The 13,105-nt window shown below is 33.1% G+C and overlaps 2 protein-coding genes across 2 annotated transcripts in view; one reads left to right on the top strand and one right to left on the bottom strand.

The window, feature by feature from the left end:
* LOC105620858 overlaps positions 1-2,604 on the bottom strand; it is a 3,453-nt gene extending 849 nt beyond the window's left edge. Inside the window, exons 1-6 of the mRNA XM_012202333.1 lie at positions 2,480-2,604; positions 2,017-2,186; positions 1,739-1,948; positions 1,287-1,663; positions 857-1,216; positions 13-735 (exon numbers count right to left, since the gene is read on the bottom strand). Of these exons, the coding sequence (XP_012057723.1) occupies positions 13-735; positions 857-1,216; positions 1,287-1,663; positions 1,739-1,948; positions 2,017-2,186; positions 2,480-2,604 (1,965 nt within the window). The remainder of the gene's footprint in view (positions 1-12; positions 736-856; positions 1,217-1,286; positions 1,664-1,738; positions 1,949-2,016; positions 2,187-2,479) is intronic.
* An 802-nt stretch (positions 2,605-3,406) lies between these two features.
* Positions 3,407-11,566, top strand: LOC105620857 (telomere length regulation protein TEL2 homolog). The gene is made up of 8 exons (XM_012202332.1): positions 3,407-3,447; positions 6,291-6,370; positions 6,462-6,583; positions 6,772-7,148; positions 7,254-7,464; positions 7,600-8,125; positions 8,257-8,397; positions 8,739-11,566. Exons 1-8 carry the CDS (start codon positions 3,407-3,409, stop codon positions 11,564-11,566), a joined length of 4,326 nt encoding a protein of 1,441 aa, XP_012057722.1.
* The last annotated feature ends 1,539 nt before the right edge of the window (positions 11,567-13,105 follow it).

Below are 13,105 nucleotides of genomic sequence, written 5' to 3'. Positions count from 1 at the left end.
CAATTTACGTACCTGCATGGCTTTCGTCATCTTTGTTGCGCTTTGCGTAATCGGACTCATGCTTCTATCATTGTTAGTAATAGGAGTCAAGATATAGTCGTTAGTTGCCAAGCTTCGTAATAAGCTTGATGGCGTCGATGTATGAACGGCGTACACATTCCTGAATCTGTTTTTTACTATCGGAGACTGTAAATTATGTGTACATGCATTTTCAGCGTGCGATTCAACATTCAAAGTAGTTTCGGATGATTTTACATTCGAGATACAAGTTTTTGAAGGAAAGCTTTTTACATTTGCAACAGATGTGAGGATGGATTCCGAGTTTCGCCGCATAAATTTACTATTGTCCATTAAATTATTATGAGTGGAATACAAGTCAGGTGGCTCACTAAGTGGTCGTGTTAATTTATCAGTATCAGAGTGACTATCCTCATTAATCATTACATTAATTTCTTGTAAACTTGAACTCAAACTAAGTTCTACAGAACCCAAATCCTGTTTTGTATCATGTATGTTTTTTCCATCCAATTCCTCTTTTGTATCTGTAGATTCATCGATTGATATTATCTTTTTTGTTCTACAACTTGTCAAAGTTTCATTCTTAATGCTATCTATATTATTCGTATATTTGACATGTAAAAGATCGTTATTAATTGTATCACAGTTTTCCATGCTAAGTTCATCATTTGATTTGCTAAGAACTGCTCTTGCCGGAAGAAATGAATCTTCTAATTTCTATACAGGACATGCAAAGAAAAATAGATAAAAGTAATAAACGTGCTATTTTTATACACAAACAAATGAACGTATAATAAAAAATATTCCATAGAAAGACAAAGCTTATAAGGAAACTAACCGTTGACAATATATTTTCTTCACTGCTCGATCTAGTGATATTGCATCCGATATTAATGTCAACGAATTTCTTGTGACCTAGGATTTTCTTTTGAAAGATGTGTTTCTTAATGGAATCTCCAAGACTTTTGGTTTTGCAATTCTTTACGTGCCTGGGTGTACCTTGTCCATTTTCCTTGTTAAATTGTTTTACAAGTCGCCGCTTTTTGGCAGATTCTGGCATGGCTTGTATATGAGCATATAGTTGAGCCAAAGCGGCCTGTGTGTCTTGCGTGGAATTAGCCTTCGCTGTTAATTTACGATCAACAAAACTGAATACAGTATGAGCTGTACTAGTTGCATCTGGTACTGACTCGTTTAACTGTAATCGTAAATCTTTTATCATATTGCGTAAGGATAAAACAGAGTATCATTTTAAATTTGAAACTTACATCAGTCTTCTTAGGGCTCAGCAATTTTCTTTCTTGTTCCACCCAATATGCTCTTATATCTGTAGCCAATTTTGGTGGAATCTCAAACATTTCCGTACCTTTTCTAATCATAAATGCAACTAGACAAGATAGATTCTGAGAATTGATATGCAAAGCTTCAGGTGTCAATTTTCGTGGACACAATAAGTGAGGTGTAAAGAGAGTGGCTAGCGTATCACTGTTCATTTTGTTACTATATTCATAACTCGCTGTCTTGTTCAATAAGGTAATAATAGCTTTCAATAAAATTCTGTTAGGAGGTGGCAAAAGCAGCAATAGCAATTGTAAGGAACTCAATAGTCTTGCATCATTTGATTTTGCATCCAAGCTGCATAATTCTGCAAGTAATTTATAGAACCATAGTAAATGTTTTATATATCATAAGTAAAACTATATGCTTTTGTTTGTATTACCAGCAATCTGGCAATGCGCTGGATAATGTAAATCTGTCAAGAGTGGTTCAGATAGTTCTGCCAGAAACGTTTTTAACACAGAAGCACAATCGTGTACACTAAATCTACCATCATCAAGATCTAAAAATACACCTTGAGACATAGCTGTTTTTAAATCCTGTTGCCTTGTTAATTTTCCAGTCCGTCGAAATATTCCCTCTTGCACAATATCTATAGGATGAAAAGAAAGTTATATTTACTTCCATTCTTGAATTTTCCATTATCTAACATCTACTTACTTTGTTCCTTAGACAGATAATCTATTAGTTGTGTCAAATGATTTATACCATCCTCAGATAACATAACACCTTCTGTACCTTTTTCTAAATTGACTGAAGATTTGGATTTTTTGGTGAAGCTTAGAAGACCCCACTTTTTCAATCTTGCTTTCTCAGTAATACCATCACTGCTAAAGAAGGATCAATCAAGATATTATCAGTGTATGCATATTGTACAATTTGATTATACTTTATATTGATTATATTGATTATACTTTATATTTTATAATGAAGATTTTGTCGTAATAGAGAATAATTTATAATTATCATTTACGATTAATAAGCCAATTATCATAGCCGTTATCGATAAAACATGCAAAATAGGAAACGAAAATTAGATCTTGTTTGTCAAAGCTGTCTTAATTGTCAATGTCAACGGTATACTAATGCGAGAAATACGGGTAGTTGCAACGGTATCACTTACTCTTCCGTGTTAAGATCCAATTCGAAGGACAGATGCATTTTTACGAGCGTATGAAATTGCTCGGGATTGACTTTTCGCATTCTAAAAGCTAACTTTCCATCCACCCCGTCGTTAAAATCTGCCATCGTTGTGTATATGGAAGAACGAGCAATTTAAACGCGCTCCTACATGTTGAATCCAGCAAACGGTAGTGATACCACACATTGATGGTCATAACACCCAAATAAATTAAATGCGAGTTGAGGAGACCATCTAGGGAATTTCGAAGCGTTGTGCAGCTCCGCAGCGCGTTAGAAATTTGAGTATATATTATTTGTCCACATCGCTAATTGGCTAATTTAAAATAATAATAATCTCATTGGTAAAGCAGTAAAAAAAATACTAGGAACGATGTGAGTATCACCGTTTGAAATTCGTTTTTATCCAGAGATTATTGAATTTCTGGCAGTTGTTGTATGAAGAATCAATAGCTTAGTTTTCACCGAGGATTTAATTCGAATCAGAATGTAAAAATCAACTAACTACAGTCGAGCATTCCCCTGTTACAGTTGAACGACAGGGGAATGCTCAATTGTAATTCAGCTAAACAGAACAAGTCTATTATTAGAGATTTCAAGCAACTCGAACAGACTCTATTAACTGAATCGTACCGACACACCCTCTAGTAGTACATAGAAGTTTGTGGCCATTTGTGGCGCGATCACGGGAGACACCTGTGACCACGGCGAGATATGCAAACGTGGAAGGGATAACATGGCTACCGCCTGGTGACGTTCCGTTCGGCCGTCGTGGTTATCAGATGCTTCGGAAAACATCTGGTGAACGTTCAGCGAACGTACCGCCGATAACGATCTTGTTAAAAGAGTACCCGCGTGTCGAGGGTTACAATCGTACGCGAGTAAGCCATCGTGCAGTGACACCAGCAACATGATGAACATGTGGAAAGTGCGGGAGCTGATGGACAAGGCGTAAGTCCACGCTAACCCCGAGATATCTTGCCTCTAACCTCGCCTTGCCTCTGTTTCTCACATTTCTGTACTGCGTTTTTCTCGGCTTCTCACACTTCCAATTCCATAGTCCTCGTGCAATTGTGCGAGTTGAAAAATCGTGCGCGATACGCTCCGTGAGGCTCGTCCTCGAGAACGTGTCACGCGCGTCATGTATCACGAGTGAGAACGGATGACGTTACATTTGAAAATCTTCGGAGCGAGAGGAGGGAGAGACTTGTAAAACGACGCGAAGATAATTTTATGGCGCGACCTTGAAATTCGATAGGGAGGTATGCGATAAACGATGCGAAAATAATCATGGAATTGATGACGGATGGCATGAGTCTCCCCCTCTTCCTCTCCCCAGCTACTTTTCTCCGATGGGCATATATTTATTTTATCGATACTCTTCGCGAAATTCTCTGCTCCTCCCCGATTTTCAGGGCCTATTCTTTTCCTCGCTTTTCTAATTATTTTCTTTGCATTCGACGTTTAAATAGGATCGAAGAGTAAACTCCTCGCTCAGAATCTAAGAATTAATGTAGCAAAAAATGCAGGAGAAATTAATTTTTTAAAAATTCGCGCCACTTCAATATCTTATTTTTCATGCGTTTCGCGCATATTTTTTTACCGAAATTTTTTTTTAACATTGAGATCTCAAAAGCAGAATTCGCTAGCTTATTTTAGTTTGCTTCACTTCCCGCCGAATTATATCCTCTCGATTCGCAATTTCTTACTCAATCATACCCACGATTGATGAAACTCATTTATTGCCTCAAGCACGCGAGAGCTATAGAGAAATTTATTCACGCCATATGACATTCCGATTCTTATCATTTGTGATTGAATACTCGTTTAGAATTACAAAAGTCTTCGACTCGTATACTCTCATATTCTTCCATTCTTCGTATTGGCTTTAAGAGTAGAAGACCATTATTAGCTTTTTCCAATATTTATAAAGATAAGGTCCGATAAATGTATTATTATTTAGTTATTAAATTTACATTTATATGCTATTTTGTCGATTTATTTGGAAATATTAACAATTTGGAAATAAAAACAATTTTCCTAAGAAAATATAACTAAGAAAATTTTTAAGTTTATCTTTGTGAAATTTTGTTTCTGTATCCTATCTTTTAATATAAAAGCAAAACTGAATCTTTATATATATATATATATATATATATATATATATATATATATATATATTGTATTTTGTATAGTTATTTGTTGAAAGTTAAAATTTTATTTAGTTATCAAAATTAACAGCTACTCTGACAATTTATTTACTAAAAATAATACAATTTCTCTGTACAAACTAAAAACATAAATTTATCCTTACGAAGTTTTTTTATTTCTATATTCTTTTAATACAAAACAAAGCTGAATTTCTAGTTATATTTTTATTTTGTGAGTTTGTTTGTTGAAAGTGATTATATAAGTGAAAGTAATAAAGAGAATGTGAGTCTAAAGTTTTATACTGGATGTAATGCACTGACAATGAGTAATTATTAATATTTTTGAAATATAATAATTGTTAATTTTTTTATTTAACAATTACATCCTCCGGATAAATTTTGGAAATAAAATATTTTTTTTGGAATGTCAAAAGATTAACAGATTGCCATAAAACTGAAAATCAGGGAATTATCAGAGCTATCGAAAATGATTAGAAAAATCATTAGGAAAGTCAAGGAATTTTTCAAAATTTTTTAGAAAATAATTCTAAAAAAATTTAATATACGTACATCACACTTATGTAGTTTTGGAATACTATTAACTTAATTATAAATGCAAACAGCGTCAGCAACATTAATAGTAATTTACATTTCTATGTTAAATTGATCTCTCAACAAAATATTTAACGGTTTTCAAGTCAAGACGAAAATATAAAATTTCAAAGTATTGTCGAAGATCAGGAAAAATCATGAAATTTTATCTGGAAATCAAGGAAAAGTTATGGAATTTTAGAGCCAATTAGGAATTTATATCAATTTTGTAATAAATTAATAATCATAATTATATTGATATTATATTTATAATAAATTAATTAATAATTAATTTTATTAATTTATTTTTAAATTGATAAATACGATTGAATTTTGCGAAAAATGTTTAGATTAACTTGTAATATAGACATATTTTATAATCTCGTACTTAATTATACTCATCTAAAATGATATGCAGTCAATATAGGTACAGCATTGCATTGAATTAATAAATTAATTAAGTTCGCGAGTAGTTGATTACATTAATTTGCGAACTAATAAACTTGATAAAAATTAATCTCTAATTACGAACCAACATAGTAAGCCGCATGAGGTACTTGCAAAGCTACATAATGGCTTTAAACTGTAATTATTTACGTAATTCACGGCTCTGTGCACTTTTGTTCTCGCATGAATGCGCTTTGTACATACGCTATGCTGTGTTTGCAGACCAAACTAGATAGACAAAAGGAGAGGGAGGGGAGATCGTTATTGTATCTATACTTAATTATTCTTCATAAAGAGTGTAACGTTAATAATAGAAAGATCATCATTGTAATCTTTTCGTATTTGCGTGATCTACCTATAAAAGCTAACTGCGATCGAAGATATATATGATACATCTTATTCCATGTGTATGCAACATGTACGCGCGATAGATATTACATGGCTTTATCGGTTTCTTTGCGGGAATTATTACTGAGTAATTCGTGATATGACGAGTATAATATAACGTTATTACATGTCTTTCTTTAATAACGGATAATTTATGATTTTGCACACGTCACATTTGTACGTGCGAAAAAACATTACAATGAAATACTGCATTTGTAGGACCAATGTCGTAATGAATTATACGGAAACAGAGGCCAAAGTTCGGGAAGCAACTAATGACGATGCATGGGGTCCTACAGGTACGATCTGTGCTTCTGGCAATATAGTTTCATGTTACTTTTTACATGGAACACCTGTAAATTAATTGTACGGGATGCATTACTTTTTAAGGGGCAATGATGCAAGAACTGGCTCAGGCCACATTCACGTACGAGCAATTTCCAGAAGTGATGTCCATGCTCTGGAAAAGGATGTTGCAAGAGAATAAACGAAATTGGCGACGAACGTACAAGGTACGCGATCGTTTTCCTTGCAATTATTGTATCACATTTAAGAAAAAAAAAAACAATAAATTTTATATATGGAAGATGTCGAAGGCAGGATTGTTATATGAAATAGTGAACGAAATGCTTATGAATATAAGTGCGTTTTACTTTTCATATTTTATTAGTTTATTTCATTAATTTTTATTTTTTCACAGTCATTGCTTCTTCTTAATTACTTAGTTCGTAATGGCTCGGAACGGGTCGTCACATCGTCACGCGAGCACATCTATGACCTCAGGTCTTTAGAAAATTATACCTGCATCGATGAATTCGGGAAAGATCAAGGAATAAACATTAGACATAAAGTTAGGGAATTAATTGATTTTATCCAAGACGATGATAAACTTAGGGAGGAAAGAAAAAAGGCTAAGAAAAATAAAGATAAATACGTTGGTTTATCGAGCGAAGCGATGGGAATGAGATTTGGAGGTGGTGACAGATGGATGGATAATCCTAAATGGAACAAATCTGGCGTAGAAACGTATAATGACTGGGACAATCGCGGAAAAGGATTTGAGGATGCAAATAACAGGTATTCATCTAATATTCGTGTTTCTTGCTGTATGTGAAAATTAAAAAGAAACGTATAGTTAGGGGAAATTTTTTTTTATCTAAATTTTATATTTTTATGTTATAGTGACGATGGCGAAAGAGAAGACTCGGATAATGAAACTAGCCCAAAGAAAAGTGGAAGAGAATATAGAGATACGTTGGATAATATAAATCAAGTTGGTAAATCTGCTCAAATATCAATACCTTCTACAAATACATCCCCTGCGCGAACAACAAGAACTATCAAAAAAGTAGATCTTGGAGCAGCAGCGAATTATGGAAAAGAGCAATCTAATGTAAGTTACAAGAAATAAGTTTTATTTTGCTATTGTCTCTATGATGTATGATTAAATCTCTATGATGTATAATTAAACATGTAACTATATACTTGATAATTATAAATTAATTTGTACGTATCTTTTTGTTTGCAGAATAGTGCACCGGTACAACAAAATAGCAGTTTATCATCGCCGAAAAATCAACAGAAGACCAAAAATGATATATTAAACGACATTTTTGAATCACAAAATGATAATAATAGACTAGACGATGATGATTTCAATCCACGAGCGAATACTCAATCATTTGCTCAATCGCAAAATGCAAATGCAGATTTTGGCGATTTTACTAGTGCGTTTAATAATTCCGCGACGGTTAAGATGAAAGATAGTAACGATGAATTCGCCGATTTCACGTCTGCCTTTAATAATGTCACTATATCTAATACTCCAAGTCAGCCGCAATCGCAAATTAATCTAATGGGTGTAACAATACCAACTATAAATAATCCGACAGTGAATAATATGAATAATAGTAATACAATGTACGCCAATACGATGCAAACGGCGGGCACAACGGCATTTACTGGAACCCCCGCTATTCAAAAGACGTCTAATGATTTATTTGATACTTTATCACCACAAGGTCTCAATAATCAAATCACAAATAACAACACAGGTAAAGGATTATGTACACGTCAGATTATAGAAATAATCGCGCAGAAACTTTGAAGTTTAATTTAACAAGTGATTGTGTGAATTTTTACATATAATTTATTATTGAAAATAATTTCGTATTATTTCTTTTAGTGACGTCAAATACGGATCTCTTATCCGACTTGGATAGTTTGAATGCTCCAACTATGAGGTTACCTGATGGGCGAATAAACAGCCCAAATAATTCGAACATTTTCATGGGAATAAACAACACATCTACTGTCAATTATGCAGGTGAGTATATACGCAGTTAAGAAGCGTAATTTGATTTCTTTAATTATACAATTAGCCCAAGTTTTAACAATATTAACAATATTTCATTATAACTATAAATTATATATAACATACATAATATTTTTATCATAAGATGCATATACAAGATACATATCCCAAGATTAAACCGTATTAAAATATTTCTAAACTGCTGCTCTAACATTATCAGTTATATTAATTATTAGATATTAAATATAAGAATTTTAAATCGCCGTTGCATGCATGAAAGAAATCTTTGCGTGAAATATATATTCTCGGAGTTTGAAGCTAATGTATTCCCACAAGATAGTCTTTCCTTGCAGCCTGTAAAAACGAAGAAAGCGACGTATCAATCGAGAATCTCTCCAATAATGCCGCCAATCAATTATTGGAAATATTATGTACCATGTGCGATATTAAAAGTTCCGCTGATTTGAAGAGAATAAGATCATCCATTTCGAACTACATCAGATTTTTACCAGGATCTGTTACTCCTCAAAAATACAGTGGTATTGATTTTGATGCGAAAGTGGATGCTATATTGTATGGAAGAATTTTGGAAGAGATAATCGGTAAATTTGATCGTGATTGGCCACTAAGTGAAGATGGCTTGGATCCCTCGATCGAAAAATTGATAATCATCGACGGTGCAACGATCTTCATGTTATCGGAAGCTTTAAGAGCTTTAATTACTGCTTTAAATGAGTCCAAGAATGAGAAGAAGACTCATGTTATTTCAATGTTATTGAATAATCTATTAAAGAGCGAAGCGATATTTTCGGGGATATTGGATGCATGTAGAGACGAAGTGCGATCTCACATGCAGAAGGAAGAACTTGATCAAACTTTGCAAAATACAATACAAATTTTGATCTCCTTGCCTAGTCGTGTATCAAATAAACTACAATTAAATACGCCTAAGTCTTATACGCCGCAAGTTTATGTGAAAATACTTTGTTTTCACATATGTTGCGCGATATCGTTTATTAATGAATTATATAAATATGATATTAAACTGAAAACATCTGTACTCTCATTTTTAATTAGCAAGATCGTAGTTAGCTTGAAACCATGCGATTTTACGTTCTTTGTCGACATTGTAAAAGAATGGTATCTCGAAAACAAAAAGAACGAGCAATGTTTAATCGAAGATATATTTCGCGAATTGGATTCGGCCGCCATTGAATACATAGCTGTTTTATTCTTGAAGCATTGCGATTATAAACTCGATGTGCATTCCATTTTCGGAAATTTAATAATGGAATCGAATTGGAAATATATTTTAACAATCAAAATTCCTTTAATGCGTTATTACGAGGACGAGAAACTTCTTATAAACCTGGTTTCTTATCTATCATCTTTTTCGAGTGAAAATAATATTTTATCAGAATTACTTATTAAGCTTTTAGAAATTTGGAGGGATAAAAGTATTTTGAATCACGTATCTGTGGAACAACACAAATACATTACGAAGTTGATTATTTTATCTGTAAAAACTTGTAAAAATCTTTTAAATCGTACTGAAAGAGATCAGTGCCAAAAACTGTTGCTTTCCGGAGTATCTATTCATCTCGAGTGTACAAACATAACTTTAAGAGCAATGGGCATGATGGTCGCCGAGATTTGCATAAATTCTTTATGTAATACCGAAAACGTACCGAAATTGAAGTTCGAATACGATACCATGCCTGCGCAAATATTAGAATTACTTCAATCTCTAAAGGATTTAAATACGCTTGCAACGATTGTACATGTAAAAGAGCAATACCAGCAAGGCGATGATTTAACAATTGGAAACATTGTTTTTGATTCTATGAGTAGCAGGAAGATCTATGAATTAGGTGTTGATTGCGATATTTTACCCGCCGTTGAAAATCTGTTAAATGAAAAAATTGAAGAGAACACACGCCTGTCGAAAACCAGTGTAATAAAAGATAATTTAACGAAAAAGAATGAAACGAATCAACAGGCAAAATCAAATTGCGATGGCAATTCGGATCTGGATAGTGACGATGACTTAGTCCCTTACGATATGAATGATGACAAACCGCTCAGTAAGGTACGCCCGATGTACTTACGGGACTTGCGTGATAATTTAACGGATGAACGTACTTTTTCCAATCCTGATGTTTTTTCTGAATCCTTGCTGGTCTGCGAAGAATTAATATTAACACAACTATCGAATGACGATGTATCTTTCGCGATAGAACTCTTACAGCTTCTCGTCACGTTGAAGCAACAGTCTTACTTGGAGAATTTTGAACTTGTGATTTTCAAATGTTGCGTAGCGATTGTAACTGTACGTCCGAAGGAATGCGCCGAGTTTCTTTGTAAAGAGTTCTATGAAGACACTGGAAAGTACTCACTGAGTCATCGCTTATTGTTTCTGGATATATTGGCCGAATCTGCTAGGCAGTTATCAAAAATAGATATCAAAAATGCAGATAACACCGACGTTACTGTAGAAACGGCGATTAAAAAGAAACGAATTCCAAGTCGCATATCACTTTTTATCGATACACAAGAAAATAAAAGGCAACAAGTATGGTACAACGAAGACTTCGACATTGATCTAGAAGCGTCGAAAGATCAATCTATGAATTGGCAAGAAATTGTCGATAAAAGAATTGCATCGCGTACGAAACGATTTGCACATAACTCTAAATCTCCCAAATTACATATTAATCACTTTGGAAATGTAGCATCTGCATTTTTCTATCCGCTTCTGCACGGCTTTGGCCGTCGTGATATTCTTAAACTTAATGGCTTAAGAATTTATTCAGATCAGGAAAATATTTTATTATTACGTTTCCTGAAAACGTTGTCTGTTATAATGTTAGCGGCGCAAAATTGTTCATTGGCATCAAAGATGGGCAAAGAAATATTGGAGCTTCTGTGGACAGTGAGAAATCACGATGAAGCGACTGTGAGACTAGCCGTTACAGAAAATATCGGATCTGTACTTATTGCAGTACCAAAGGATGCTATCATTGACGAATTGTCTGAAGCCTTGATGGAAATAAGAGAATGGCTTCTATTATCACAAAACGTCATTAACGGCGAACACGATACAAATTGCAGGGCTTTAAACGCGAAAGTGTTATCTTTCATCAATTTGATTATAAGCTCTACTTTTAAGTGTGTAGATTGATTGAAATTTCAATCAATCATTATACAATATTGTTATATAGAACTTTTCATTTTTACAGTATTACAATCATTTATATAACTATTATGTATGTAATACATTTCCGCAGAATATATTTTGTTTTTAGAATTAATTTATCATTTTTCTGTTTGTGAAAATTACAAATTACAGAAATGGATTATGTGTGTAATTTAAATACAAGAAGACTTTTGTTATCAATGTAATTTTTAGTTGATACTCGTCTATATATAAAAATTATATATGTTATTCATAAAAAGTGTTTTCCTTAATAAAATTAAAAACATTGAAAGTATTTCATTTTCCATAAAGTGAAATAAGTAAAATGTTTAACACATATATGACTTTATGCGATATAAAAAATCGCTTTGTAGCACAATGTTTAATTAATTTAAATGCTTTATCAATATATAGCATCAAATAAAGTAAATCTATTTTCTACTGTAAATTTTAATAATATTAAACTGTTTTTAAGCTGTATATGCTGGAACATAAAAAAATTTATATGTACTCGTAAATTCTTATACAGATGAGATAATAATTACAATGCATGCTATGAATTAAAATTAGTGTCATATTTAGGATCAGTCGGATTGTCGCCCGTCACGAATCTTCTTCCACCTATAACCATCAATACTAGAAATCAAACATCTAGTAATACGACGTCTTCTACGCAAGTCGGTTCGACTTGGGCTGGTTCGGGATTGAATATCGACCTCGATAATATAATGGGTAGTAAAACAAAACAAACTGGCCCAGCACCGACGATGAACCAATTGGCTAGCAATAGCCCACAACATCAGATCAAAATAGGACGTAAGTAATTCCTTAACGGCCTGTGTGCAGATTGTTATAGAGTTGCTTTTCTATTAAGTACTGTATTGATAAAATTGTTTTCTGATTGATAAACTGAGATAGCGTTACGTTCGATAAAACGCAATTGTCCTTATTAATCTTAAATAATTTTTAAATTAACTATTATAGTCTGAACACCGTCTCATTCTTAACTAGAGTATGAATAAGAATAAAATTGTGTATGCCTATAGCAGCAGGAATGGGATATATGTCACCGGTGCAATCTCTACCACAGAATCAGCAGCAGCAACCTAATACATCGTTCTTTCCTACATTCCAATAAAGGATTATATGTTCAGTCTAGAACACAAAGTCTCGAGGCACAATATGCAAAAATTTAAGCTTTACGCAAAAACGTGTCACTATTTATTTCAATTGATTGAAATTAACGATAATAAATCTTACATTTTTCGCCTGGGCTCCAATTTATACAGGGTTCAACGTTAGATGATTATATATAGCGAAATATTTTCTATTAGCGTTCAGCTCTAGGCATAACGTGTTTTAGGAGACATTGTATGTCAAAGACGTGTGTTCAGAAAACAATTCGAAAGAATAAATTGATGTCGGTATTTTGTAATTTTTATTTATATAAGAAGTATCTCGATACTACGATACAAATTCTTAACAATTGGTATTTATATATATATATATATATATATATATATA

Source organism: Atta cephalotes (genome assembly GCF_000143395.1).
Source record: "Atta cephalotes unplaced genomic scaffold scaffold00030, whole genome shotgun sequence".
In the NCBI taxonomy this organism is placed as follows: domain Eukaryota; kingdom Metazoa; phylum Arthropoda; class Insecta; order Hymenoptera; family Formicidae; genus Atta; species Atta cephalotes.
This window is presented reverse-complemented; position numbering and strand designations above follow the sequence as displayed.